The 23,907-nt window shown below is 67.5% G+C and overlaps 4 protein-coding genes across 5 annotated transcripts in view; 3 read left to right on the top strand and 1 right to left on the bottom strand.

The window, feature by feature from the left end:
* Positions 1 to 3,897, top strand: part of NOTCH2 (notch receptor 2) — a 90,834-nt gene extending 86,937 nt beyond the window's left edge. The window contains exon 33 of the mRNA XM_068951985.1: positions 108 to 3,897. Within this exon, the coding sequence (XP_068808086.1) occupies positions 108 to 1,451 (1,344 nt within the window). The 3' untranslated portion in view covers positions 1,452 to 3,897. The remainder of the gene's footprint in view (positions 1 to 107) is intronic.
* A 2,799-nt stretch (positions 3,898 to 6,696) lies between these two features.
* REG4 (regenerating family member 4) lies at positions 6,697 to 8,527 on the top strand. The gene is made up of 6 exons (XM_068951984.1): positions 6,697 to 6,882; positions 7,505 to 7,588; positions 7,751 to 7,848; positions 7,919 to 8,056; positions 8,146 to 8,251; positions 8,357 to 8,527. The coding sequence occupies exons 2-6, from the start codon at positions 7,519 to 7,521 to the stop codon at positions 8,428 to 8,430; spliced, it is 486 nt and encodes a 161-aa protein (XP_068808085.1). The 5' UTR covers positions 6,697 to 6,882; positions 7,505 to 7,518; the 3' UTR covers positions 8,431 to 8,527.
* Positions 8,528 to 8,901: 374 nt separating this feature from the next.
* Positions 8,902 to 12,626, top strand: HMGCS2 (3-hydroxy-3-methylglutaryl-CoA synthase 2). Of its 2 annotated transcripts, none has more exons than XM_068951979.1 (10): positions 8,902 to 9,294; positions 9,551 to 9,990; positions 10,329 to 10,454; positions 10,577 to 10,741; positions 10,819 to 10,987; positions 11,134 to 11,304; positions 11,853 to 11,959; positions 12,097 to 12,222; positions 12,311 to 12,429; positions 12,524 to 12,626. In XM_068951979.1, exons 1-9 carry the CDS (start codon positions 9,200 to 9,202, stop codon positions 12,415 to 12,417), a joined length of 1,506 nt encoding a protein of 501 aa, XP_068808080.1. In that variant the 5' UTR covers positions 8,902 to 9,199; the 3' UTR covers positions 12,418 to 12,429; positions 12,524 to 12,626. The 2 variants fall into 2 exon arrangements, with proteins under 2 accessions (XP_068808080.1, XP_068808081.1); XM_068951980.1 differs by having other exon boundaries at positions 12,504 to 12,626.
* A 719-nt stretch (positions 12,627 to 13,345) lies between these two features.
* On the bottom strand, positions 13,346 to 17,665 carry PHGDH (phosphoglycerate dehydrogenase). Its single transcript, XM_068951978.1, has 12 exons — positions 17,181 to 17,665; positions 16,789 to 16,940; positions 16,453 to 16,518; positions 16,312 to 16,366; positions 16,124 to 16,222; positions 15,858 to 15,990; positions 15,638 to 15,786; positions 15,265 to 15,417; positions 14,918 to 15,050; positions 14,393 to 14,520; positions 13,918 to 14,146; positions 13,346 to 13,634 (listed from the first exon to the last, which is right to left on the bottom strand). The coding sequence occupies exons 1-12, from the start codon at positions 17,316 to 17,318 to the stop codon at positions 13,480 to 13,482; spliced, it is 1,590 nt and encodes a 529-aa protein (XP_068808079.1). The 5' UTR covers positions 17,319 to 17,665; the 3' UTR covers positions 13,346 to 13,479.
* Positions 17,666 to 23,907: the final 6,242 nt, after the last annotated feature.

Genomic DNA, 23,907 nt, shown 5'->3' with positions numbered 1-23,907 from the left:
CCCTTAAGGGAGCATTAGCTAGAAGTCAGGCCCCCCGTAGCGATATGTTTCCCTCTAAGTCTGGTATACCAGCTAAGCCGTGAAATATCTCCTCTGTGTGATTTCAGGAGGAGACACCACTCTTCCTTGCTGCTCGGGAAGGCAGTTTCGAAGCAGCAAAGATCTTGCTGGACCATTTTGCCAATCGAGACATCACAGACCACATGGATCGTCTGCCCCGGGATGTGGCCCAGGACCGGATGCACCATGACATAGTGCAGCTTCTAAATGAGTACAATGTAGCGCACAGCCCTGCTGGGCACCCAGGTGCCATGCTGAACTCTGCTCTCTCCCCAGTCATTTGTGGCCCAAACAGATCCTTCCTCAATCTGAAGCACGCTTCATTAAGCAAGAAGTCACGAAAACCGAATGCTAAAGGCATCATGCCCACGAACCTCACCAAAGATGCGAAGAGGAGAAGGAAGAAGTCCCTCAGTGAGAGCAAAGGGCAGTTTTCAGAGAGCTCAGTGACCCTGTCGCCAGTCGATTCCCTAGAATCGCCCCATGCTTTTGTATCTGAACCAACATCCTCTCCTGTGATGCCGTCACCGGGGGTGCTACACTCGTCCCCCAGCTCACTGCTGACTGCCCCTTCGGTGCAGGCCGCGCACGCGATGTCCTTCTCTAACCTCCATGAGATGCAGCCGTTAGGACGTGGATCTGGCACCGTGCTCCCGTCTGTCAGCCAGCTGCTTTCGCAGCACAGAACCACCCCTCCAAACAGCGGGCTCAGCAGGCTCCGGCCAGCCACTGTTTCCACCGAGTGGATGAATCGTATGGAAATGAACGAATCCCAGTACAACGAGATGTTTGGCATGGTGCCCCAGGTGATGCATTCACACCCCGGTGTTTCTCAGCAGAGCGGCTTGGTTCAAGCGGATGCAAAGCACATGGGAGTGTCCAGGGAGTCTCTGCCCCCTATCATGACTTTCCAGCTGGTTCCCAAGGGTGGCATAAACCAGCAAGCGCTGCCACAGCAGGCCCAGCCAAACTGTGCTCAGAACATGGCTGGTCCTCTTAGCTCCATGTACCAGATCCCAGATTTAGCTCAGCTGCCCAGTGCCTCATTCTCCATGGCTGCCATCCCTCAGCAGGATGGGCAGGTGGCTCAGACAATCCTCCCAGCCTACCACCAGTTCCAGAGCTCAATGGGAAAGTACCCCACGCCTCCGTCACAGCACAGCTGCTACTCCTCGGCCACAGAACGGACTCCTAGCCACAACCGGCACTTACAAGGGGAGCACCCATACCTGACTCCATCACCTGAATCTCCAGACCAGTGGTCAAGCTCTTCCCCACACTCTGCCTCCGACTGGTCTGATGTGGCAACCAGTCCCAGTAACAACCAGCGCGGGCCTGCAGCCGCTCACATGTCCGAGCAGCAGCGGAACAACATGCAGGTGTATGCCTGAAAACTGGCCAAGGTGAAGCCTATAAAGCGGACTCCAGAACTGATGAAGGTCTTCCAGATGGAAATGAAGAACCATTTTCATATCCAAGAGTCTTAATGAGCCCAGGCTGATTTTCGCTGGAGGGACTGTGGTTGCCATAGGCTTTTATACTTTCCTAAACAGAGAACTGTAGAAGCTGGTGATGGAGAAGACCAGTTGGGTCACTTCTAACCAAGTCCCTCGCACCTAGGGTGCGATTGCTGCCTCCACTGGATTCTCCAGTCTGCTTTTAAGTATGTTCCACCGTCTTCTTTGAGGAGACAGCTCTTCAGCTTAATGCATCTCACGGTCGTTTCTCCAGAAATTTAGCCAAAACCAGCTTTGTATGTTTGTTACTTACCTAACCTCTCTCTGAAGCACCTTCTACTAGTTCTCCTTGAGCTCAAGTTGCCTTGTCTTGACTCAGCTCAGAGCTGCACCCACATTCCTAGACCCCTCTTTCCCAGCTCTTCTCTTGCTCAGCAAGCAAGCCAGACTTCCTGAAACACCTGCAGGTCAAGTGACTGGAGCTGTCACCTTCTGTCATGCAGCCTCAGCCTTTCCTCTTCAAGAGCCTTTTTCTTTTACATACCCACTAATATCCCTGACCACGCTAACTGCCCATACCTCAAGTATCCTGAGATTATGTATATCCATACAGTCTTCTCTTGCCTCTGTTTTCGTTTCTCCCCCCTCTCCCCCCCCCCCCCAAAAAAAAAAAAAATACTGGTCTGAGTTGGTCTTCCCCCTGCAGTGGCCTGCAGGCGCATCTCTCCTGTCTTTGTCTTCCATGAGACATACCTGACTGTTTTGACACACTACTCTTCCTGTGCCCCAGTAATGCCAGGTGTGCCTATGACAGCCTTCGCCTGCTCCTACATTGGAAGAGATGCCTTGGAAGTAAAACGGGACTGTTGTTGGGAAGCTTTTGGGATCAGAATGAGTGTTTCAAAACCTAGTGAAATAAATTCCTAGCATCATCGCACAGAACTGCCCTCTCCTCCGAGAGTTGCTGTGTGTCTTACCTTACAGGTATCATATGCTGCCTCTATGGTATTATCCAAAAGCGCTAAGGATGTTGTTACGTGTTTGCAGTGTGTGTCGTTCTGTGTCATGAAACCTGCAGTCTCGTGAAAGGGTGACGAGCCCCTTGAAAGTGGCTGTTTCACTCCAGTCCTGGGACAGCGCTGCCTTGTCCACCCCTTCCAAAAGGGAAGCTGCAGCACTGACTCCTGAAAGGCTTCAGGCAGTGGCAGCACATCTGAAACCAGGAGCTGGGTTAAGTTGCAGACCAAACAATTCAGAAACCGTTATCTAAAGCAGCTTGGTTAACAGGTTTGGGGCTGTGCTCTGATCTCGGCCTATATCGAGACTTCCCGACGGTGGTGCCGTTCCTTACACGTGCTGTGGGACAGTGGTGGCATTGATGCTGCAGCTCCCTTGATGTTTTTGGAGCTACGGAAACCAGCTGTTGCTGACATTCGGTGGAATGCCATTGCTTCTCCTTTGTCTGCATCTCTGTGTTGCAAGAGTAACGCTTCCCTGAAGGGCTCTGGACAAGTCAAACGTAGAAGTGTACGTTTCTAGGGATGGTTTACTTCTACCTCCTTGGGGGAACCCTGCAAACAAGCTTTCCAAAGAGATCTGAGAGCTGTCAGCTGTTGCCAAAAGACAGAGGAGGCTGCTCCCATCTGAGCAGTGGTTATTTAGCATCCTACCATGTACAGTATTTCTTCCAATGTTTCTTTTCATCTTATTCAAGTCAAGAGTAAAGCTTTTTTTTTCTTTTTTTTTTTTTTTCTTCCTTGATTTGACTCAATGGTACATGAAGGCAGGGCCTCAGGAGAAGCTGGTTCCAGGGGCCATGTTTTTGGGCTGAAGTTTTTATTCTGAAGTTACTGCTTTTTATGACGCACACAGCATTCCCCGTCACACTGGCTGCAGTGTGTACTGTGAAGTTTAGACACAACTGACTCAGATTTCCGGGCAGGAGCCCTGACGCTCCGGGAGGTCTGTCCAGGTACATGTTTCACTGCAAATAATCAAGTGTTGCTAAATCCGTGCTAAAGAAACGGGGCTTTTCCTTGTTAGCCCCAAATAATCAAGTGCCTTTTTATATGTGTGGCTGCCTTTTACAAGATGCGTGCTCTCTGTGGCATGAAGCCAGTTTCGTGCCTGGTGTGTTAATATGATGGCCCTCTGCCTTTTTTTTTTTTTTTTTTAACTACTTCTAAAGATAATATCTCCTTAAGGTGGTATTTTATCTCGTAAGTCGTAGAGTAACCATTCACACAGCAGCATTTTCCTATATTAATAATGGAAAATATTTGCTTATTTTTACATTTTTTATAAAAGTCTTTTATGAAAATAGTTGCTGCAAAATGTATAAGCAATTTTTATCCCCCGAATAAAGAGTATGTGCCCAGTGTCTTTGTGCTGCTGTTGTTATTTGTGTTCCTGGCTCTTGTGGCACAGGCAAAGGATTAGAAAGAGCTCACTGGTGTTTGATAGCCCTCAGACCCCTGCCGAGGGAGGACCTGTTAGTAGTGCTGCAGTCCAGGTGAGAAGAAACCTTTGGGGGATCAAGAGAGCTCTTTGCCATGGCTCAACGGCACACAACCCCCACCGTTTTGCTAAACCCATGGGAATTGTGCCTGGGAGCTGAAAGCATCCGAGCTCAAGCATAGGAGAAGGATCCTGGGTCTCTTGAAGAGCTGCGGAGGGGGTCAGAAACCAGCTGCCAAGCAGCTGTGCATACTGGAAAGGGTGGGGAGGAACTGGGACGTGACCTGTTTGAGGTACTTTGACCAAGAGCTTTTGCTTGCCTGGGAGTCTGAGAGCTGGCACAGGGCTGGGGCTTGTGTGCAGCTTTTAGAAAGGCTGGGGGCAAGGGTAGGTCAGGCAGTAGCTAGTGGAGACTTCCTGCGCTCTCCCTTTCAGACCTTGCTTGCTTCCCTGGGCACTTCACCGTTTCTCCAGCCAGGAAGGCAGAAAGAAGCTCATCCCTGGAGCTGTGAGGCTCCCTGTGTTTGGCTTGAGAGTCAACGCGTACAGGTGTGAAGCAGAGAAGCGTGCCTCATCCATGTTGGGCATTCGGGCTTGAAAAATCCGGGAACAAATTGACAAAGGCTTCATTCCTGTATTATGAGCAGGGAACTGTCACTGCAGCCTCGGGCCCAGCAAACGCTCACCTGGCAGGTTTTCTGTTCTTGCTGTGGAAGCTGCTGGAGGCGTTTTAGGGGGTTTAATATTCAAACACAGCAGCTCCTTTATCTTCTAGTAGAGCCAGCTCAGCAAGTAAATACCTGCAGGAGGCTTTCGTGCATGTTCTCCCACGGGTTGCATATCCGTGCCAAAGTTGAGAGAGCTCCGCTGTTCAGAGCAGCGCTGCCTTGCTGGCCCGGCTGCACCGAGTTTACCAGTGCTCAGGCTGAAACTTGAAACCGCAGGGATGGCACACGTGTGTCTTCCCCTGTTGGAGATGATCAGTAGTTTGTGAAAACTTAGTATATTGCATCCAAGCAGGCATAACTGAGTCAGCCAGGCAGGGAACTGAGTCACTCCTTATTTAATGGAGGAGTAATGGGGTCGCCTCAGGCTCCTTTGGGGGACGTTTCCATGCTTTTTGATAAAACGGGGGTGAAGGCTTGTCTGCGGGGCCAGGGGTGGGTGGGGGGTGCTCTGTAGAGCAACTGGTTTGTTGTGTAAGGTTGTTTCTTTCAGAAATGATGCCAGGCAGGTGCCTTGCTTGGAAATGGGACTTTACCCTCTTTTCTCCCCCGAGCGTGCCTAGCAAGCTCTCCGAGTTCGGAGCCGTCTTGGGGACGCAGCAGTGGCCGTAGCGCAGCGGCGTAGGCGAAGGAGCCCAGCCTGCTTCTGCTTCTTTCCCAGGATGAAAGCCGGACCTGCCTGCGCACGCCGCGGCGCAGCCGTTGCCTGTGGGTGTAGCAGCGCTCGATGCGCGTTTTTGGAAAACGCGCTGCCAAAAAGGAGCTGTGTGAGATCCCAGGAGGGCAGAGGACTTGGGTCCAGCCTGGTAGCGAGCAGTGACAGCTTTGGGCAGTGACAAGCCTTCCCTCTCTGGCTGCTGGTGCTGCCCGTCCTCGCAGGGATGAGGGGCTCCGCGCGGGCTGGAGCTCTGCGACGAAGCAGCTTTGTGGGTAGCAGCGAGGCTCCCCGCTTGTTTTCCTTGCAGTGCCGCGAGCGGTGCGTGCAACGCTCGTCTCCTCCTGGTACCAACGCAACATCTGTGCTGGCGCCGTGCCTCCATGGCCCTGGCGTGAGCAAGTCCGTGCCGCGCCGGGTAGGCAGAAGGGCCGGACAGCTGCTGCCTGGGAGAGCAGAGCCCGCAGCGTCGCGGGGAGGCGGGCAGGGGAGCCGCGGAAGCGGCTCAGGGGGCTGGCAGGGCCCCGCTCGGCGCAGATGCCCGTAACTGGCGGAAGGGAAGCTGGATGTTGGCGGCTCTGAGCTGGCAGGGCTGCGGGGCGCTGGGCCAAAGTGGGAGCAGCGGGCAGGAGCTGGCGACGGGGCAGCAAGCCGCCACGGCCGAGTGGTGGGAAGGGGCTGCAAAGCTGCCTCGGTCTCTTTGGGAGAAGGGAGCTGACAAAGCGATGCTTCAGAGCAACGCGGAGGAAGCAACAGGGCAGGCGAGCTGCAGCCGCTCGCTGCGCTGGGAACGGCTGCGGGGTGGGAGAGCTGCCCGCCGCCGTGCTGGAGCCACGAGGAGGGCGAGAGGCTGCTGCCAGAGGATCTGCCTCTCCCCCTGGTCCCACGTCACGGCCGGGCGCGTGGGGCTCGGCATCCTGCTGCTATCTTGAGAGCACCAGCGGGGTCCCGGCGCCCAGCTGTTTCCACGCCGCTGAGCCCTGCATCCTGCTGGCAGCAGCCCCGAGGCAGTTCAAACAAAGGTGGCGCGGGGGTGACGCGCTGCGCAGGGCGTGGGGCTGCCGGGTGCCCCCCCGGTACCCACGGCTCATCCGCGTGCCGGAGGGATGCTACAGCCCGGGTCGGCCTCTCGAAAGAGCTCGTCGCTCGCTGGCCACTCCTGCCATCCTGCGCGGCTCCGCTCCAGGGCCCGGGCCGCCGCTGGCGGGTGAGCGGCTGGGCGGCTGCTCTTGGTGGAAAGCCATGCCGGTGTGTGCTTTAGCATTGATGTAATTGCAGGGGGTTTATTGACCATCTAGGAGAGGTTCTTCCTGTCCTTGTTAGAGAAATGCCAAGTGCAAACAGAGCCGATACCTGGGTTGCTTTCTAGGCAAGACTGGGATAGAGGGCAGAGTTAGCAATAAGATTTTTATGATGGGAATCACCTGAGCTTGGGCAAACAGTGGTTCTGACGAGCGCGGGGTTATATAGGGGAGCTGCCCTCTGGTCCCGGAGAGCCAGGCGAAGCCGTTATTCCTCCGCCGGGCAGGTGAGAGAGGCCGCCCCGCGCTGCCCCAGCCCCTCGGCGGGGCCAGCCGGCACCCTCCGCCCGGGCGCCCCTCGTCGGGGAGGGGGCAGCCGCCGGGGCGGCTCGGCCCCTTGGCAGCTCCCGGGGCAGGCGGGCGCTGCCCGGGGAGGCTGCGACGAGGCAGTTTTTGGCCCCGCGTTGACTTTTGCTGCTGCTGCTGCTGCCTCTTCGAGGGGGAGATGAGCTGAGCTGGCAAATCAGCCCTGGGGCCCGGGGATTAGCCCGGATAAAGGGGAGCGGGGCTGACGCGGCCGCTTTGCCGCCCTGGCCGGGGCGCGGGAGGGCTGCCAGGCCGGCGGGTGGAAACGCAGCCCGAGCGGCCGCGGCCGAAGCCGCCGGCCCTGTCCCGGGGCGCTGGGGCAGGGGGGCAGGCTCGGCCTGGGTGCCGGGGACCCCAGCGGGATGGGGCGCAGGGAGGGCAGAGGCGGCACGTCCCCCCCGCACCGCCCCGGGGGCGCACCCTGCTCGGGCGAGGAGCCCGCGGCAGGTGTCGTTCGCGTCCCCCCCACCCCGGGCGGGGAAAGCAGCGGCTGCCGGCCCCGAAAGGACGCCGGCGAGCCTCATCCCCCCGGCCTCCACGCAGGGGACGCGCTGGAGATGAGGACGGCGGCAGCGGCCGGGCTCGCCTTCCTGCTGCTGGGCTGCGTGGGCCCGTCGCAAGGGTCCGGTGAGCGCCGCGGGCCGGGCCGGCCGCCCCCTTCCTCGGGACGGGGTCCTGCCGGGGGGCAGGGGGGACATGGCGGCGGGCAGGGCGCAGGCCCCCCCCCCCCCGGCCTTGCGCCGCCCTCCGCTTCTCTCCCCGCCGGCTGAACCCGGCCGCTCCCCGCAGGCACCCGCTACCTGCTCCACTGCCCCCCGGGCTGGTCCTACTACAAGCTCAGCTGCTTCAGGTATTTCCGACAGCTGCGGAGCTGGGATGAGGCCGAGGTAAGGGCCGGGGGCCGGGGTCAGGGCGCCGGGCCGGGCCGGCGGGCGCTGACGGCCCCGCTCCCGGCAGGCGCAGTGCCAGGCCAGCCAGGCGGACGCCCACCTGGCCTGGGTGCAGGAGCCCCGCGAGGCGGCCACCCTGAGCAAGGCGGTCTCGTACTACCAGCGCCGCCAGCCCGTCTGGATCGGCCTCCGCCGGGCGCAGCAGGTAGGCGGGGGGGCCCCGGCGGTGGTGGTGGAGGGCTGGGGGCGGGGGGGGGGTCTTCGCCGCGCTGACCCCGGCTCTTCCCCGCGCAGAGCCGAGCTTGGCAGTGGGCCACCGGCGTCGAGCACACTCAGGCTGACGGGCTCGCCGGCAGCGACGCCGGCGGCGGGGCCTGCGCCGCCCTCTCTCACGTCGCCGGTGAGCGCCTCCCCTCGCCCCGCTCCGGGGACCCCCCCCTGCCCCGGCTCGGGGGTCCCCCGCCGGCCCGGCCCCGCTGACCGCCGCTCCTTTCCTCCCCCGCAGGCTTCACCCGCTGGTCCAGCGCCGACTGCGCCCGGCAGCACCCCTTCCTCTGCAAGTTCACTCCCTCGCCCTGAGGAGCGCCGCCCGCCCGCCCGCTCGCCGACTCCGGAAAATACAGCTAGTTAAAAAAAACAACAACAACAAAAAAAGACCCTTGCTTGAGTTTTATGCTGCTGCGACGCCCCGAGCCCGGTGGTGGTGGCGGCACCCGCGGGCGTCCGGCTGAAGGAGCCGCCGGGGGTGCCTGCGGGGATGGGGGCGCCGCGGGGCGCAGGCTGGGGGGCGCCGGGCTCTCCCCGGGCGGCGGGCGCGAAGGCTGCCGGCGGCAGAGCCGTGGGGGGGGGCCCAGGCGCCCGGGGCGGGGGGCTGCGGCGCTGCCCCGCGGCCCTGTTGACAGCGGCGGCGGGAGCAAAGGTCCCGTCTTGTGTCACGGCGGCGGTGTTGGCCCAGGCACCACGTGGCTGTTTGCTCTGCTGTTTTGAGGACGACTCTGCCCCCAGCCCATCCCGGACCTGTTCTTCCCCCCCCCCCTCAGGAGCTGCGGCACGTGACGGGGGCGTCCGGCGTCCCAGAGCGGTGCTGGAGCCGCCGCCGTGGGGGCTGGCGGCGCTGGGGCGCGGGCGGGAGGCGTCACCGAGCCCCCCGCAAAAGCAGCGGTCCCTCTGCCGGCCCCGTCGCGTTGGCCGGCGCTGGGCGACCTTTGAGCGCCGGGGCTGGGCGCGGGGCCCGACGCGCTGATAAGGGCCGGGAGGGCTGTGCTGCCCCTCGCCCGGGGGGGACCGGCTGGTTATAAAAGCGCCGCGCGGGGCCCGTCCGTCCGTCCGTCCGGTGGCCGGGGTGAAGATGCTGCGGTTGGTGGGCCGCGCGGCACGCTGCTGGGGGGCTCGGCGGGGGCCGGAGCGAGCGGCCCCACGCGCCGCGGCCACCCAGCGGGCACGGTGAGCGGCCGCGGGGGCCGGGCGGGAAGGGCCCCCCCCGGGGCAGCCAGGTTTCGGGGCGCCGGAGGGAGCCGAGACGCTCTCCCTCCTCCCGGGAGTGGCGGTGGCAGGGGGGGACAGCGGGGATCCAGGCTGCAAATGGCGGTGGCGGAGAGGACGGGGTGCGGGCACGCGCGGACGGGGCCCCGCCACGTCCCCGAGCGAGGATGTCCCCGTGGCCGGCGCCAGGACGGTCCCCGCTCCCTCTGCCCCGCAGCCTCTCCGGGGCGGCCGGCTCGGGCGCCTGGCCCAAGGACGTGGGCGTCCTGGCGCTGGAGGTGTACTTCCCCGCGCAGTACGTGGAGCAGGCGGAGCTGGAGCGCTTCGACGGCGTGGAGGCCGGCAAGTACACGCGGGGCCTGGGCCAGCAGCAGATGGGCTTCTGCGCCGCCCACGAGGACATCAACTCCCTGTGCCTGACGGTGGTGCAGCGGCTGGTGGAGCGCGCGCGCCTCCCCTGGGACGCCATCGGCCGCCTCGAGGTGGGCACCGAGACCGTCATCGACAAGTCCAAGGCCGTCAAGACCGTCCTCATGCAGCTCTTCCGCGACTCGGGCAACAGCGACGTGGAGGGCATCGACACCACCAACGCCTGCTACGGCGGCACGGCCTCGCTCTTCAACGCGGCCGACTGGGTCGAGTCCAGCGCCTGGGACGGTGGGTCGGCCCCCGGCAGGCTGGGACCCCGCCGGGGCTGCCTTGGGCTCCCGGGGTCAGCTCGGCACGTGTGCACGCACCCTGGGATGGTGAAGGGAGCAGGAGGTTGCCTCAAACCCCGAGATGCTCCTGCAAACCCCAATGCTCCTCCAGGCTCTCCATCACACCCAGTGGTCCCCCTTTCTTGCCCCTGGTGGCCATGGCACCCCGAAGATGAGGGTGATGATGGTGCCCTGGGTTGTAGCCCTACCCTCCTACTGCCCTGCCCCATTGGTGGCATGGGACCCACCTCGGCGCTGCTGTGCCGTGCCGCTGACAGCCCCCGTGCCCTCTCCTAGGCCGCTACGCCGTGGTGGTGTGCGGGGACATCGCCGTCTACGCCACGGGGAACGCCCGCCCCACGGGGGGTGCCGGCGCCATCGCCATGCTGGTGGGACCCAACGCCCCCCTCGCGCTGGAGAGAGGTGGGTGCCGCGACCCCGTGAGCCCCCCTGGGGCTGGGAGCGACCGGGTGCCCCGGGGTCCCGCCGGCCCCCGGGGGAGGCCGCGGCACGCCCCGACCCACGGCTGCCGCCTGCGCCCCCAGGCCTGCGGGGAACCCACATGGAGCACGCCTACGACTTCTACAAGCCGGACCTGGCCTCCGAGTACCCGGTGGTGGACGGGCCCCTCTCCATCCAGTGCTACCTGCGGGCGCTGGACCGGTGCTACGCCGTGTACCGCCGCAAGGCCGAGAGCCGGCGGCAGCAGGGTAAGGCGGCGCCGGCGGCGCGCCCCGCTCGCCCCGCGGCCGGCCGGCCCGCTCACGGCCCCCGCCTTGCCTTCCAGCCGGCGCCCACCGGCCCGTCACCCTCGACGACTTCCAGTTCGTCATCTTCCACACGCCGTTCTGCAAGCTGGTGCAGAAGTCGGTGGGGCGGCTGCTGCTGAACGACTTCCTCGCCAACCCCGACCCCGACACGGCCGGCGGCCGCTACAAGGGGCTCCAGCCTTTCCGGTGGGTGCGTGGGGCTCCCGCGCCGGCTCCTGCGCCGGCCTCGGTCCCGGGCGGGGAAGCAGCCCGGGAAGCCGCGGGGCTGAGGACGGCGCAGCTCGCCGCCTGTCCGGCCCTTGCGGCGTTTGAGCCGGCCTCTCCCCGGGCAGCGGCGTGAAGCTGGAGGACACCTACACCAGCAAGGAGGTGGAGAAGGCTTTCCAGGCAGCCAGCCAGGAGATCTTCGACCAGAAGACCAAGCCCTCGCTGCTCCTGTCCTCCCGCAACGGCAACATGTACACGCCGTCCATGTACGGCTGCCTGGCCTCCCTGCTGGCACAGTGAGTCCCCCCAAACGCGGAGGAGGTTGGGTTGCGTTCGGGGGTCATTTGGGGGAGGGCAGCCCCACGGGTCCCCGTCCTGGCTGGCTGGGGGAGCAGGTGCCGGTGCTCCCTGCCCCACTGCAGCAGAGACCCAAAGCTTTCATTGCACGCAACCCCCATCTCCCACGTGGACCCGGGCCCCGGCTCTCCTCCCGCCTCGAGCTGGTGTCTGGGTGCCCGCTGGCTGGAGCTGCGCCATCGCACAAAGCCCTTCTGTCAGCGCTGCCCGGGTAACAAACCCCTTTTCAAGGCCGGGAGAACGGCCGTTCCCGCTGCCGGCGCAGGAAGAGCCGTGGGAACGGCCAGGCACGAGGCGGCCACGGGGGCCCCGTCTTGCCGCTCGCGTGCTCCCCAGCCCCAAACCCTGCCCGGGGCCGGGGGGGGCCGGGCGACGCGGAGGCAGAGCAGAGCTCTCCCGTGCCCGGCCGTGGCCCCCGGCCGCTGCGTAAGAGCATCAACCCCCTCCCCAGCCCCTGACGTGCCCCCCACGCTCCCCGCCGCCGCAGGTGCTCGGCGCGGGACCTGGCCGGCTCCAGGATCGGGGCCTTCTCCTACGGCTCGGGCCTGGCCGCCAGCATGTTCTCCTTCCGCGTCTCGCCGGACGCCGCCCCGGGTGAGCGCCGCGCCGCCGGCCCCGGGGCACGGCTCGCCCCCGGCCTGCCGCTGCCTTCCTCGCCGGCGGGAGGCCGAGGCCGGGGAGCGCGTGGGGCTCGGCCCCGGCTCACCCGGCGCCCGCCGCCTCGCCGGCAGGCTCGCCCCTCGACCGGCTGGTCTCCAGCCTGGCGGACCTGCCCGCTCGCCTGGACGCCCGCAAGCGCGTCGCCCCGCAGGACTTCGCCGAGATCATGAAGCGGCGGGAAGAGACCCATCACTTGGGTGAGCGGGGGCCGGGCGGCGGTGGGGACCTGCCCGCCGGCGCCCCGCGCCCGCCGGCGCGCTGAGCCCGGCCGCGCTCTCCCCGCAGCCGACCACACTCCCCACGGCTCCCCCGCCGACCTCTTCCCCGGCACCTGGTACCTGACGCGGGTGGACGACAAGCACCGCCGGCAGTACGCCAGGAAGCCGCTCTAGCGGGGCGCCCCGGTGAGCCCCCGGGCACGGCGGCTGTCCTCCCCCCGCCGCCCCCCTGCTCCCCCGAAATCTGGCGTTGGCCTCAGCGGCAAACTGCCCCTTGCAGGGACCGGAGGCGGCGAGCGGCGATTCGGGCCCCCAGAGCCGGCGGCAGCGGGGTTTTCCGCCAGGACGCCGGGAGCGCGGGGGAATAAAGAAGCCGGATGAGATGGGGATGCGTCGCAGCCTGCGGCTTGCAGGGGCAGGCGGCCGCCGCCGGCCCCACGCGCCTCCGGCCCCCAGCTCCTTCGCCCACCGCGGCGGCACCGGGCCGCAGCCCGTGCCGGGGTTTGCCGCGGGGCCGCCCGATGCGGCCGCCCGGCCGGCAGGACACGCGCCCGGGGCCGGACTGCACCCCCCGGGCCGAGTCGATCCCTAGTTTGGAGGGGGGGGGGTGGCGAAACGCCCCTTCCCCTGAGATTCCCCCAAAGTGAGGCATCCCCGCGGGATAACCCGGGGGACCAACTCCCGGCGGCCGGGAGGGCGCGGGGCGACGCGGGGGCTCGCGGGAGGGCTCGGCCCTCCTCGAGGTGTTTCCTGGCCTCCCCGCTGCATCCGTCTTATGGGGGGGGGGGTCAGCGTGTCCATACCCGCCTCGGGGACAGCAGGGCTGAGCCGGAGGAGGTGGCACCCGCGGGGGCCGTGGCTGCCTGGCCGGCCGGCCGGGACTTCGCCTGGGCAGCGGCAGCCGCCGAGACCTTTGCACCCCTTGAGCAAACAGTAACGTGGCCCCGCGGCGTCAGCAGCCCCGCGTGCGCCAGCCGGGCCAGGGGGCAGGGGGAGGGCTGGGGGGCAGAGGCGCGAGGGGGGCAGGAGGGACGGGGGCGGCGGGCAAGGGAAGGCGGTTTGGGAGCGGGGCCGAGCGGCACAGACGAGCCCTCGCGCGCTCTCTCCTCCCAGACTCTTTATTGAGCGCGGGGCCGGCCGGGACCCAGCGCGGGGACCGGGGGCGGCCGGGCGCGATGCTCCCTCGGACGGCACGGGGCACGTGCGGGCGCGCGGAGAGGTGCCGGCGCTCGGGGGCTACAGCTGGAGCTGGAAGACCTCGGTCACGAGCGGCTTGAGGGCGCCGAGGTCGGGCAGGGGGGCCGAGAGCCCCGCGACGCTCCACTGCTCGCCCGCCACCGTGCTGGAGCCGTGGTAGGACTGGAGCTGGAGCCCTGCTTTCCCCAGCAGCCCTGGTGAGAGGCGAGAGGTGAGGGGCTGCAGCCCGTCCCGCTGCCCCGGGACCCTACGGCGGCATGGGGCCGAGGGCAGCAGGGCTCTGCCCAGCCTGAAGGGGTCCGTGAGGCTGGTTTCTCCCCCCACCTTACGTCCTTTGCTCCGGAGTCCCCTAACCCTATGCTGCAGCCACCCCAGCCCTGTATTTCCATGCACCGTCCCCCCCGCCAGCATCTGCACCCTCGCCGCGGCCTCCCCCCAGCTGCCACCCAGCGCAGCGGGGCGCCGCGAGGTGCTCACCGGTGAGCACGGGCAGCGTGCTGGGCTCGGAGGCTTTGACTCTGTAGATGAGCACGGGGCCGGCCAGCGGGGCCGGCTGCTTGAAGGTGGCTCCGTTGAGCTCCCGCAGCACCGGGGTGCTGCCCTGCACCGTCCCCACGGCCCGGTGCGGGGTGCCCTGCAGGGTCACCTGCAGCAAGCCGGTGCTGCCGTCGGGCTCGGGAGCCACGTCGCTGTGGGTGGCCGTGACCTGCCGGAGAGATACAGCGGCTCAGTGCCCAAGCTCTGCACATGGGGGCACCCTTCCCTCCCTGGTATGGCCACAGGGGACCACAGGGAACGTCCTTTTGGGCCATGCCTGGTGGACCCCCAGCCAGAGAGCCGTCCATGGGGGTGATCCTACTCGCAGGGCTCTGCCCACCAAGCTGGGCTTGTGCTGCTTGGCAGGGGAGGAAGGCGTCTGGCTGTGCCAGGCCGACACGGGGTGCCCACACACCTTCAGCCCAGCCTCTTGAGCAAGCAGCAGGGCGTTCACCAGGTTCACCTCCTTCTGCGTCCCTCCGGCCAGCATGCCCGAGACCACTGCAGGTGCCAGGTAGCTGCCAGCCTCCTGCAGGGGTGTTCCTGGGGTGCAGAGAGGAGGCAGGAGATGGGTGGACCAGCAGCAGATGGAGAGGTCAGCCCTGTAGTGGAGCCACCAACCCAGGGCCCACCCATCCATCGACCTGCCCATGCATGCATACGTGCATGCATCCGTCCATACCACCATCCTCCTATCCATCCTCCCATCCATCCATTCACCCCCCAGTCACCCGTTCTCCCATCCTTGTACCGCACCATCCATCCATCCTCCTGTCCATCTACCCATCCACACCCATCCTCCTTCCCATCCATCCTCCCATCCCTCCACCCACCCATCCATCCTCCTATCCACTCACGCACCCCCAGTCCCACATCTTGGGGTCCCTGCATGCCTTGGGGTCCCTGTGCTTGGGTGCGGGGCCTGTTCTGCCCGGCTCACCTAGGGTGCAGACCTGCACGTTGCCGTGTGCGTGCTTGGCTGTGGTCTGCAGCACTGTGCCCAGGGCCTTGGCCAGGGTGATCCAGGGCTTGGTTTGGGGTGCGAAGGCCTTGCTGAAAGCCTGCCCGTTGACCTGCGAGAAAGAGTGGGGCGAGTGATGGGAACCCCTCCAGCAAGCACACGGGATGGCCCCCAATACCCCTATGTTTTACAGATGGGGAAACTGAGGCATGGAGACCTTGGCCTCTGGCGTACAGTTTTAGCTGCAGCCTTGTCCCCGTTCTCAGGTGTCCTCCTCCCTGGCCCTCCTGGGGGCACGCCCATGCAACGCTGCTGGGGGGACTCACCACGCCAGCCAGCCCCTTCCCCGTGGCCATGTCTACTATCTGCATGGCGATCTCCTTGCCGCAGCGACTCTGCGCCTCCCGTGTGCTGGCACCCAGGTGCGGGCAGCAGATGACGTTGGGGTGGTTCACCAGGTCGCGGTCCTTCGGGGGCTCCTGCCGACAGAGGCCCGTCCTGGCTGTCAGTCCCTGGGGCCCAGCCTCCCCCAGGGCTGGGAGCGGGGAGCATCCAGGAGCCTATGGGTGCATTTACCCCTCTCCTCGCTGGGGTAAAGAGCTGGGGCAGGGCTCTGACAGGCCGCCTTGGCCCAGAAAGGGCAGAGTTAAGGTGATGCCAACGCAAGAGGATCCCCATAGGCCTCGCAGCCCCGCTCACCTGTGTGAAGACGTCCAGCGCGGCTCCCCCGCACTGCCCCGAGCGCAGCGCCCGCAGCAGCGCGCCCTCGTCCACGATGCCGCCCCGGGCGCAGTTCACCACCTGCACGCCGCGGCGGCACTTCGCAAAGGTGCTGTCGTTGAGGAGCCCTGCGGAGGGAGCGCGGTGAGCTGGGAGGGGGCCGCCCAGGCCCTCCCCGGCCCCCTGGCGTGCCCCGTACCCGTGGTGGAGGGCAGCAGAGGTGTGTGCACCGTGATGAAGTCGCACTGAGGCCAGATCTGCTCCAGGGGCAGCTGCTCCACGCCGAAGGCGGCCGAGTCCTCGGGGGTGATGATGGGGTCGTAGCCTATGGTCTGACGCAGAGCAGGCGCTCGCTCCTGCAGCCTGGTGCGGTGGCCGCCGCTAAGGCACCGCGGCCGGTACTGGGTGCAGCCAGGCCAAGGAAGAGTCTCGTCCCCTGTTGCTCCCCCCACCCCAGCTCCTTACCTTCATGCCGAAAGCCTGCATGCGAGTGGCCACCTCTCTGCCGATGCGGCCCAGGCCCAGCACGCCCAGCGTTTTCCCGTTCAGCTCCATCCCCATGTACTAGGGCGCAAGGCAGACGGTGACCCAGGGCTCCCCGCACGGGGACCCCGCCACCCCAGCCAGCCCGAGGTGCTGCGCCTGCCTCCTACCTTCTTACGGTCCCATTTGCCTTCCTTCATGGAGGCGGCTGCCTGGGGGATCTGCCTGAAAGGGGAGGCCACGGTCAGGACGGGGCGCGGGATGGACGGACGGACAGGCAGACGCCCACCCTGCCCTGCCTGTGCACTCACCTGGCCAGACACAGGATCATCCCGCAGGTGAGCTCGGCGGCGCTGAGGCTGTTCCCAGCAGGCGTGCTAGGAGCAGAGAGCGGTGTCGCTGGGGTTGGCGAGCTGGTGGCCTTGGCCCGGGGACCCCCCATCGTGCCCCGGGCTGGCCGGCAGCCCCAAAACCCACCGCACGGGCTGTGCTGCCCCGAGGAAGGGGATCCCCAGGGCGGCGGCACGGAGGGAGAAGGCGCCCCGTCCAAAATCTCTGCTGTCCCCTCGGCTTGACACAGGCAGAGGCGCCCACCCGCACCCCAGGGCTGCGCACGCTCTCCCGCCACGGGCTCCCGCCGCTCTTACTTCATCACCAGGACGCCCTTCCTCGTGGCCGCCTCCACGTCCACGTTGTCCACGCCGGTGCCGGCCCTGCCCACCACCTGCAGCCTCTCGGCCGCGCTGAGGACGTCGGCGGTGACTTTGGTGGCCGAGCGGACGATGAGCCCGTCGCAGTCCTGGCGGGGGCAGAGAGGGCGGCTGGGCCGGGGCCGGGGCCGGGGCCGGGGCCGGGGGCGCGGGCAGGACGGGGCGGCCGGACGGGGCGCGCCCGGGCGCGGGGCTCCCCGCGCAGCGCGGGAACGCGCCGGGCTCTTGCATCAGACGGGAGGCGGGGGCCGCCCCGGCGGGCGAGCGGCGCCGCGGGGCTCTCCGCCCGCCGCCCCCCCCCCCCGCCGCCCCCGCCGCCCCCCGCTCACCCTGATCTCCCGCAGCAGCTCCTCCTGGCTCAGGCCGGGCTTCTCCAGCACGCGGATGCCGCCGGCTTCCAGGATCTCCCTGCAGCAGGGGTCCAGGCTGTCGCTGATCAGCACCTTCTGCAGCTTTGCAAAGGCCATGGCCGGGGGCCGGCGGGGGGCTCAGCCGGCTGTCCGGGTCCCGCTGTCCGCGGCTGGGTCCCGCTGTCCGGGTCCCGCTGTCGGGGGGCTGTGTCCGGCTGTCCGGGGCTGTGTCCGGCTGTCTGGGGCTGTAGTCCCGCTGTCCGGGTCCCGCTGTCCGAGGCTGTGTCGGGCTGTCCGGGGCTGTGTCCGGCTGTCCGGGGCTGTGTCCGGCTGTCCGGGGCTGCGTCCCGCTGTCCGCGCCGCTCCCACCGAAGAGGCTGCTTGACGCTGCCCCCCGCGCTAAATGCGCGGCCGGCGGGGCATGTTTTTCGGGCTGCGCTTTCGTCTCATTGGATCCCGTTTCCATAATCCCACCTCTTTCCCCTCCTCTCCCCATCGCAGCCGGATGCCCCGGAGCCCGGGGAGGCCGCGGGGGGGGGGGGGGGGTACCAGCCCGCCCGGGGCCCCCAGCGAGGGAGGACGGGGAGCAGAGTGGGGGCCGCGGTGCCCCGGGCTCCCCGAGCAGGAAGCAGGGTCCCCCCGGACCCCCCAGGCCCCCCCTTTGGGGGGCCAGAGGGGACCATGTCCCCCCACAAAGATGGTGCAGCGTGCCAGCACCCTGGCGGAGAGTGCAAAGTGCTCCCATGTGGCCCATGTACCCCTTTGCACCACTGCTGTGCCTCAGTTTTCCTGCTTGGGAGGCACGGCTGGCACAGCTCCCCCCGGGCTGCCGTGCCCACGGGCGAGACGGGAGGGTACCGGTGACAGCAGCCGCCGCGGTGCAGCCCCCGCCACCCTGCGTTGGGCTGTGCTGCCCCACTGCTTCACCCCAAAGCTCCGCCGCTGCTGGCAGGAGGCAGCCTGGCACCCGGCCCTGCCGCCCCCGTGACCCCGGGCAAGCGGGGAGTCCCCGGGCCCAGCGGCGGGGTGCAGCTGAAGTGCATCATCGTGCCCGCCTGCCGTTGAGCAAGGCCCGATAAGGGGCCGGGGGCACGGCGCCAGCCCTGGCCACCAGCTCCCAATTATGCCAGGCGCGCTGGAGCCGCCCAGCAAACGCCCTCCGCGGGCGCGTTTGGTGACCTCGCGGAGGAAAGTATCGGCCTTTCGAGAGGGGACAGAGCCTGGGGCGCCCACCGGGCCAGGCAGAGCCCAGCAGGGAGGATGAAGAGGGACGGAGGCCTTTCTTGGGTGGACAGAACCGCTCTGCGCTGCTGGACCCCCTGGGCCCTGCTGACGGGCGGCCGGGATCCAGCCCTTTTCGCGCGCCCCCTTCCCCGTGCCGTGGGGCGGGCAGCGGGGCACAGCCCCCCGGGGCCGGGTGGGCCCGAACGCCACGCTGCTGTGCCGCGGGGCGACAGCCCCGGCGTTAACGCCTGCCGCCGCGGCCAGGGAACAGCTGTGACGCCAGAGGGGAGAAAGTCCAGGGCGGCTGGCGCGGGGCGAGAAACGGGGTCAAGGGCTGTGGCGGGCTGCCGTGGCTCTGCCCCGCTGCGGCTTGGCCCTGGGGTGGCCGCGAGCGACGGGGCAAGCGCTGCCGTCACGCCGCCCGGGTTTCGGCGCGCGGCAGCGCCGAACGCTCGCGTGGCACATCCGTACCTCTCCGCTCGGCCGAGGGCTCCCCCTCTTTCTGAGCGGAGCTGGGGGAGAAGGTGGGGCGCTGCGGGGCTGGTGGGCTCACGTCGCCCTGCATGCCTCCCTCGGTGTGCACGGCCCCGCGCGGTGACCCGTGGTCGCGGGCTCTCCCAGGCCGGGCGCCGCTGCTCGCGAGCAGCCGCGCGTGGCCAAGACAGCGCTGCCGCGGTCTCAGATTTGCTCACTTTTCCCGGCTGGCTGGTGCCCTCTCCTGGGGAGCGGCGCTGGAGGCGCAGCCCCGGCATGCGGGCGCCCCGGCACCCCGGGCTCTCGCGGGGTGCAGGCTGGGGTGACAATGCCAGCGGGCACGCAGGGCACGCAGGGCAGGCGGGAGCAGCCTGCGGCAACCCGAACTGGGTCCCGTGTGCGTCTCCTCAGGCTGGAGGGCACCAAAGCAGGCAGGGCCAGGCGATGGGCGCTGGGCAGATGAGGCGGTGGATGGGGCTGGCGTGCCGTTGTCCCCGTGACAGCCAGCTCCCTGCTCCCAGTGTCACCTGGGCTCTCTGAGCTGCTGCAGGGGGAGCCGTGAATGGGGTGATGGGGACATGGTGCTCGAGTGCCGCCCCAGCAACGCCGGGACCCGGGAGGGCTGCGCTCGGTGGCAGGCGTGAGGAGGGCGTGGGATGGCTGGCCGAGGGGACATGGGGACACGGGTGCAGGATGAAGAGAGCAGGGAAGGCTGGGGGGGGTGGTCCTTACATGGGGGGGGGGATGGGACAAGGGCACAGAGGGAGAGGGCAGGGGCAGCAGCAGGGATAGGGGTAGGGGGATTTGGGGTATTGAGGCAGGGGAAGGAATTGGGGGTGCCAAAGGGGATTGGGGTTATCAGGTCAGGATGGAGGGTGACGAAAGGAGAAGCAAGGGTGAAGGTGCTCAGGGTGTCAGGTTGGGAATGCGGGTGTCAAAGGAGGATTGGGCTGACAGAGGGACAAGGGGGACTGAGGGTGACAGGGGTGTCCTGGTGGAGAACCGGGGTGTCAGGGAAGATCAGAGGGCAACTGAGGATGTTGTGGGGTGCTGGGAGGGCCGGGGGGGGGGCTGGGGGTGTCATGCTGGAACGGGGGCGTCAAAGGGGGACCAGAGTAGTAGGGGATGACAAGGAGGACGGGGGGGCACCTAGGGTGCCAGGAGGGAGGGTGGGGGGTGCCATGAGGGATCTGGGCTAACTGGACGCGCCATAGGGTGACGCGGAGGGGGCCGGAGGAAGGATTGGGGCATCGGAGGAGGGATCAGGGCTTGGAGCTGGGCGTTCAAGGCGTTGGGGAGGGACTGGGAATGGGGACTGGGGGGGGAGGGGGGGGTCGAGCCTGGGGTGATGGGGGTGGCTGTATCAGGTCGTGGCAGGGGGGACCGCGGGGGACGGGAGAGGTGGAGGGAAGGGAGGGGAAGGAGGGATGGAGGGAGGGATGGAAGGGTGGAGGGATGGAGCGAGGGAGGGATGGATGAAGGCTGGAGGAGGAGGAGGAGGAGGGGACGCCGCCGCGGCGGGCGGAGCCGACCGGTGCCGCAGAGCCGCCTCGCCGGCGCACGCCGGGGCGGCCCGGCAGCGCCCACGGACACGCGCGGGCGTGGGGCGGCCCGGCAGCGCCCGCGGACACGCGCGGGCGTGGGGCGGCCGGCGCGGCGCGGCGCGGCGGGGCAGGATGCGAGCACCGCAGCGGAGGTGAGGAGCGGGCCGGGCCGGGCCGGGCCGGGCGGCCGCGGTGCGGGTGCGCGCCCGAGTGCATGTGCACCGCGCGTGGCGGAGGGTGATGCCGCTCGGGGGTGCCCGGGACACACGCGTGGGCTGCGGGTGCCCGTCCTGGGCCGTGGCGGATGGAGGCGGGTCGGCGTGTCAGCGGGGCCAGGCTGCAGGTTTGCCCCCGGCGGGGCTGCGGCGTGTCGGGGGCTGCGTGCGTCGCGCACCGGTGCCCGGCGGGAGCCTGCCGGTGCCCCGGCTGCCCCGTTCCCGGGCCTGCGCCGCGCAAGCCTGGGAGCGCTGCCGGGCATCGAGGCAGGCCTTTCGGGGAAGCCGGGACGGGAGCAACTTGTTCAGTGCTAGAGGAACAGGGGTATAATTTGGGGATGCCAGTGCGGGCACGCTGCAGCCACGTGCTTGGCCTTGGCTTGCTCCGTCTTTGCACCCTCCCTCGTCTTCTCCCAGCTGGCGCCCATCCCCGATTCTGGTCTAAGCTGCCAGCTGGGCCACAGCCTCCCCATCTGTCCCCAGTTGTGCCCACACCTGGCCCGGGCCAGCCTGGGCCCTGGGGAGCCGGGCTGGCTGCCACGCATGCGGCGCGGCCGGGGGTGCCTGCCTCTCCAGGAGCTCGTATGACGCCCCGCTCCCGGCTCCCCCCGTCCTGCCGCGGCTCAATGGAGACCTTGTTGCCGTGCCCGGCCCGCGGGTGGTCCTCGGGGCGGCCGTGCTGCGGGCTGTGCAGGCAGGCACGGCGGCTGCGCTCGCGGCCTGCTGCCCCGGGCTCCACCTCCCTCGTGGCGACACTCAGACCCTGCTGAAACATTTGTGCCGACAAGTCAGCGGGGAGCTCGGCCCCGCCGCGCTCGGCCTCCTGTCCCCGGCGCGGAGCCGCGGCGCTCGCCCTAGCCCGGCCCCGGCACCCGCCACGGCCCCTCTCGCAGCCTGCACACCACCGCCCGCGCCCGGAGAGGCCGCGCTTGCAGCAAGGGGCTGGCGGGGGGGGCTGCCCATCCGTCCGTCCATCTGCCCGGGAGAGGTGAGCCGGGAGGAGGAGGAGGTGAGTTCCCATCTCTTTTCTCCCCTCGGTGCGTTGTGCTGAGCCGGCTGCGTTGGGGATGCTCTCCCGCGGGGCAGCGGCCGTCCCCGCGTGCCCCGTGCCTCTCGCGCCGCCCTGCGTGCCGTGGTCCCCGCTCCCCTGCCCTCTCCCCTCGCCCAGCCGCGGGGGGCCCGCGGGCGGCCGCGGCGGCCCTGGGCAGGATCCCTCGGCGCTGCACGGAGGCTGTGACTCAGCGGGCGCTCTGAGTCAGGGCTGCGCGGCACCCCTCGTGCCAGGCTGCCGCCGGGTTTTAAGGCACGTGAGAGGTGGGAAACGCTGCCCCGGAGAGGTCCCGGGGCCGTATGGGGCCGCGCTCCCTCCCCGCACCTCCTGCGCCGGCGGCTTTGCACTGCGCCGGCGGCGCCGCTCCGCGCCCCAGGGCTGCGCGGCCAGGCATGAAAGGGCTCTTGTCCTCCTGCAGCGCCGGCAGCATCGCGGCGTCCTTCCCCGTGCGGAAAACAAATTCCCAGTGTTGTCCCCCGCTGTCCCCAGCACCCGGCGCGCACAGACCGGGCGCTGGGGAGGCTGAATGGCGGAGCCCCTCTGGCCCCCGCTGCGCCGCGGCAGCACGCAGCCAGCCCCGTGCAGCGGAGCGCTGTCCCCGCTCTCCGTGCCCGCTGCAGCGCCCGGGGCTCCTGCCGGCCCAGCCGCCTCCGTGGCCCGGCACGGCGTGGCCACCTTCCTGTTCGGCTATGGCGCCTCTGGGTGTTGCACCTATTCCGGTATCGTGCCTTTGGGTGTCGTGCCTCCGGGTGTTGTGCATGTGGGTATCACGCGTCCTCGGGCATTGTGCGTGTGGATATCACGCCTGTGGATATCGTGCCTCCTTGGGTATCGCGCTTCTGGATATCGTGCTTCCGGGTATCGTGTTTCTGGATATCGTGCTTCTGGATATTGTGCTTCTGGGTATCACGCCTCCGCGGGTATCGTGTCTCTGCGGGTATCGTGCCTGTGGGTATTGTGCCTCCTTGGGTATCACGCCTCTGGGTATCGCACCTCCCCGAGTATTGCACCTGTGGATGTCGTGCCACCGTAGACACCCTGCCTTTGGCGATCATGCCTCCGTGTATTGCACGTCCTCGGATATCGAGCCTCCGGGTGCGCGCCCCGGGGTCGTGCCCGCTCGGCCAGCAGGCCCTGGCTGGCGCGGTGCTGCTCTCTTTAATGCCGTGGGGCTTTGGTTTCCCTGCGTGGCAGGCTGGTGCGGCGGGGGCCGGGGGGCCGGGGGGCCTGCCCCTGCCCCTCCCAGGCCTGCGGCACCGTCATCCCCTGCACCGCGAGGCCCCGGCACGGCGGGGGACGCCGGCCCCTGGCATCCGGCGTGGGTCTGCGGCGCCGGGAGCCGGCTGGCGCTGCCCCTGGGCGCCGGGAGCGGAGGCCTGGCTGCGCCCGCTGCCTGACCGAAAAGCTGCCGCTTCGGGATTAGACGGGGGGGGGGAAAAAAAAATCTGATTTATTTTTTTCTTTAATCTTGAAATGACTCACTTCTCTTGTTTCTGAAAATAAACCTGACTGCGGTTGCAGTTAGACGCTGGCGAGCCGTGATAGCGGCGAGGAGAGCAGCGCGGATGAGCGGCGCTTTAGGCGTTTTGTGCTTGCTGGCAAAGGAGGTTTTGGGAGAGGAGCCTGCTGCCGGGCGGGCAGGCGGGGGGCCGAGCGCTGGCCGGCGCTTGCTGGGCCGAGGGCCGTGGCTGCCCTGGGGGAAGGGGCAGAACAGTGTGATGAGTGTCCTCGGTCTCTGCACCTCCGTGACTCAAAGCTGGAAACCTGCTCGGGACGCGCTGGTGGAAGACGGAGCGGGGAAGGGAAAATGAGCCGGGTGTCTAGGCGCAGGGCTGGGGCGCGGAAAGCCCCCCGTGCCCCGCCGTGACCCCCCGCCCCAGGGGGGGATTTCATTGCCGGAGCTCAGGTGGCCCCGCTGCAGGGGGCGGGGGGGTCAGGGCTGCTAATGGGGCTAAAGTGCTTCCGAGGGGGGGGGCTCCGCCGTCTGCGCGGCCCCGAGGGCCTCGTGGCGCCGCGCTGAGAGCGCACGCCTCCGGGGGCTGCAGGCACGCACGCGCGGCCCTGCGCCCACCACCGGCTCGCGCAGCCCCGGTGGCACCCACGGGTGCCCGGCCGCGCGCCCCCTGCCCGACCGCGGGCCCTGCGCTCCTCTCTCTCTCCGCAGGGACCCCTGCAGCGGCGAGCGGCCGGCCGCGCCG

The sequence above is a fragment of the Struthio camelus genome, chromosome 8 (genome assembly GCF_040807025.1).
Source record: "Struthio camelus isolate bStrCam1 chromosome 8, bStrCam1.hap1, whole genome shotgun sequence".
Taxonomy (NCBI): domain Eukaryota; kingdom Metazoa; phylum Chordata; class Aves; order Struthioniformes; family Struthionidae; genus Struthio; species Struthio camelus.
The sequence above is the reverse complement of the archived record's forward strand: the minus strand, read 5'-3'. Positions and strand labels throughout refer to the sequence as shown.

Coding starts and splice junctions, on each gene's coding strand:
- PHGDH (XM_068951978.1), bottom strand. CDS start 17,318: ATGGCCTTTGCAAAGCTGCAGAAGGTGCTGATCAGCGACAGCCTGGAC. Junction 16,519..16,788: donor AAGGGCGTCCTGGTGATGAA/GTAAGAGCGGCG, acceptor CTCTGCTCCTAG/CACGCCTGCTGGGAACAGCC. Junction 15,051..15,264: donor GGAAGGGGCTGGCTGGCGTG/GTGAGTCCCCCC, acceptor TCTTTCTCGCAG/GTCAACGGGCAGGCTTTCAG.
- HMGCS2 (XM_068951979.1), top strand. CDS start 9,200: ATGCTGCGGTTGGTGGGCCGCGCGGCACGCTGCTGGGGGGCTCGGCGG. Junction 10,742..10,818: donor CGAGAGCCGGCGGCAGCAGG/GTAAGGCGGCGC, acceptor CTTGCCTTCCAG/CCGGCGCCCACCGGCCCGTC. Junction 11,305..11,852: donor CTGGCCTCCCTGCTGGCACA/GTGAGTCCCCCC, acceptor CCGCCGCCGCAG/GTGCTCGGCGCGGGACCTGG.
- REG4 (XM_068951984.1), top strand. CDS start 7,519: ATGAGGACGGCGGCAGCGGCCGGGCTCGCCTTCCTGCTGCTGGGCTGC. Junction 8,057..8,145: donor GCCTCCGCCGGGCGCAGCAG/GTAGGCGGGGGG, acceptor TTCCCCGCGCAG/AGCCGAGCTTGGCAGTGGGC. Junction 8,252..8,356: donor CGCCCTCTCTCACGTCGCCG/GTGAGCGCCTCC, acceptor CCTCCCCCGCAG/GCTTCACCCGCTGGTCCAGC.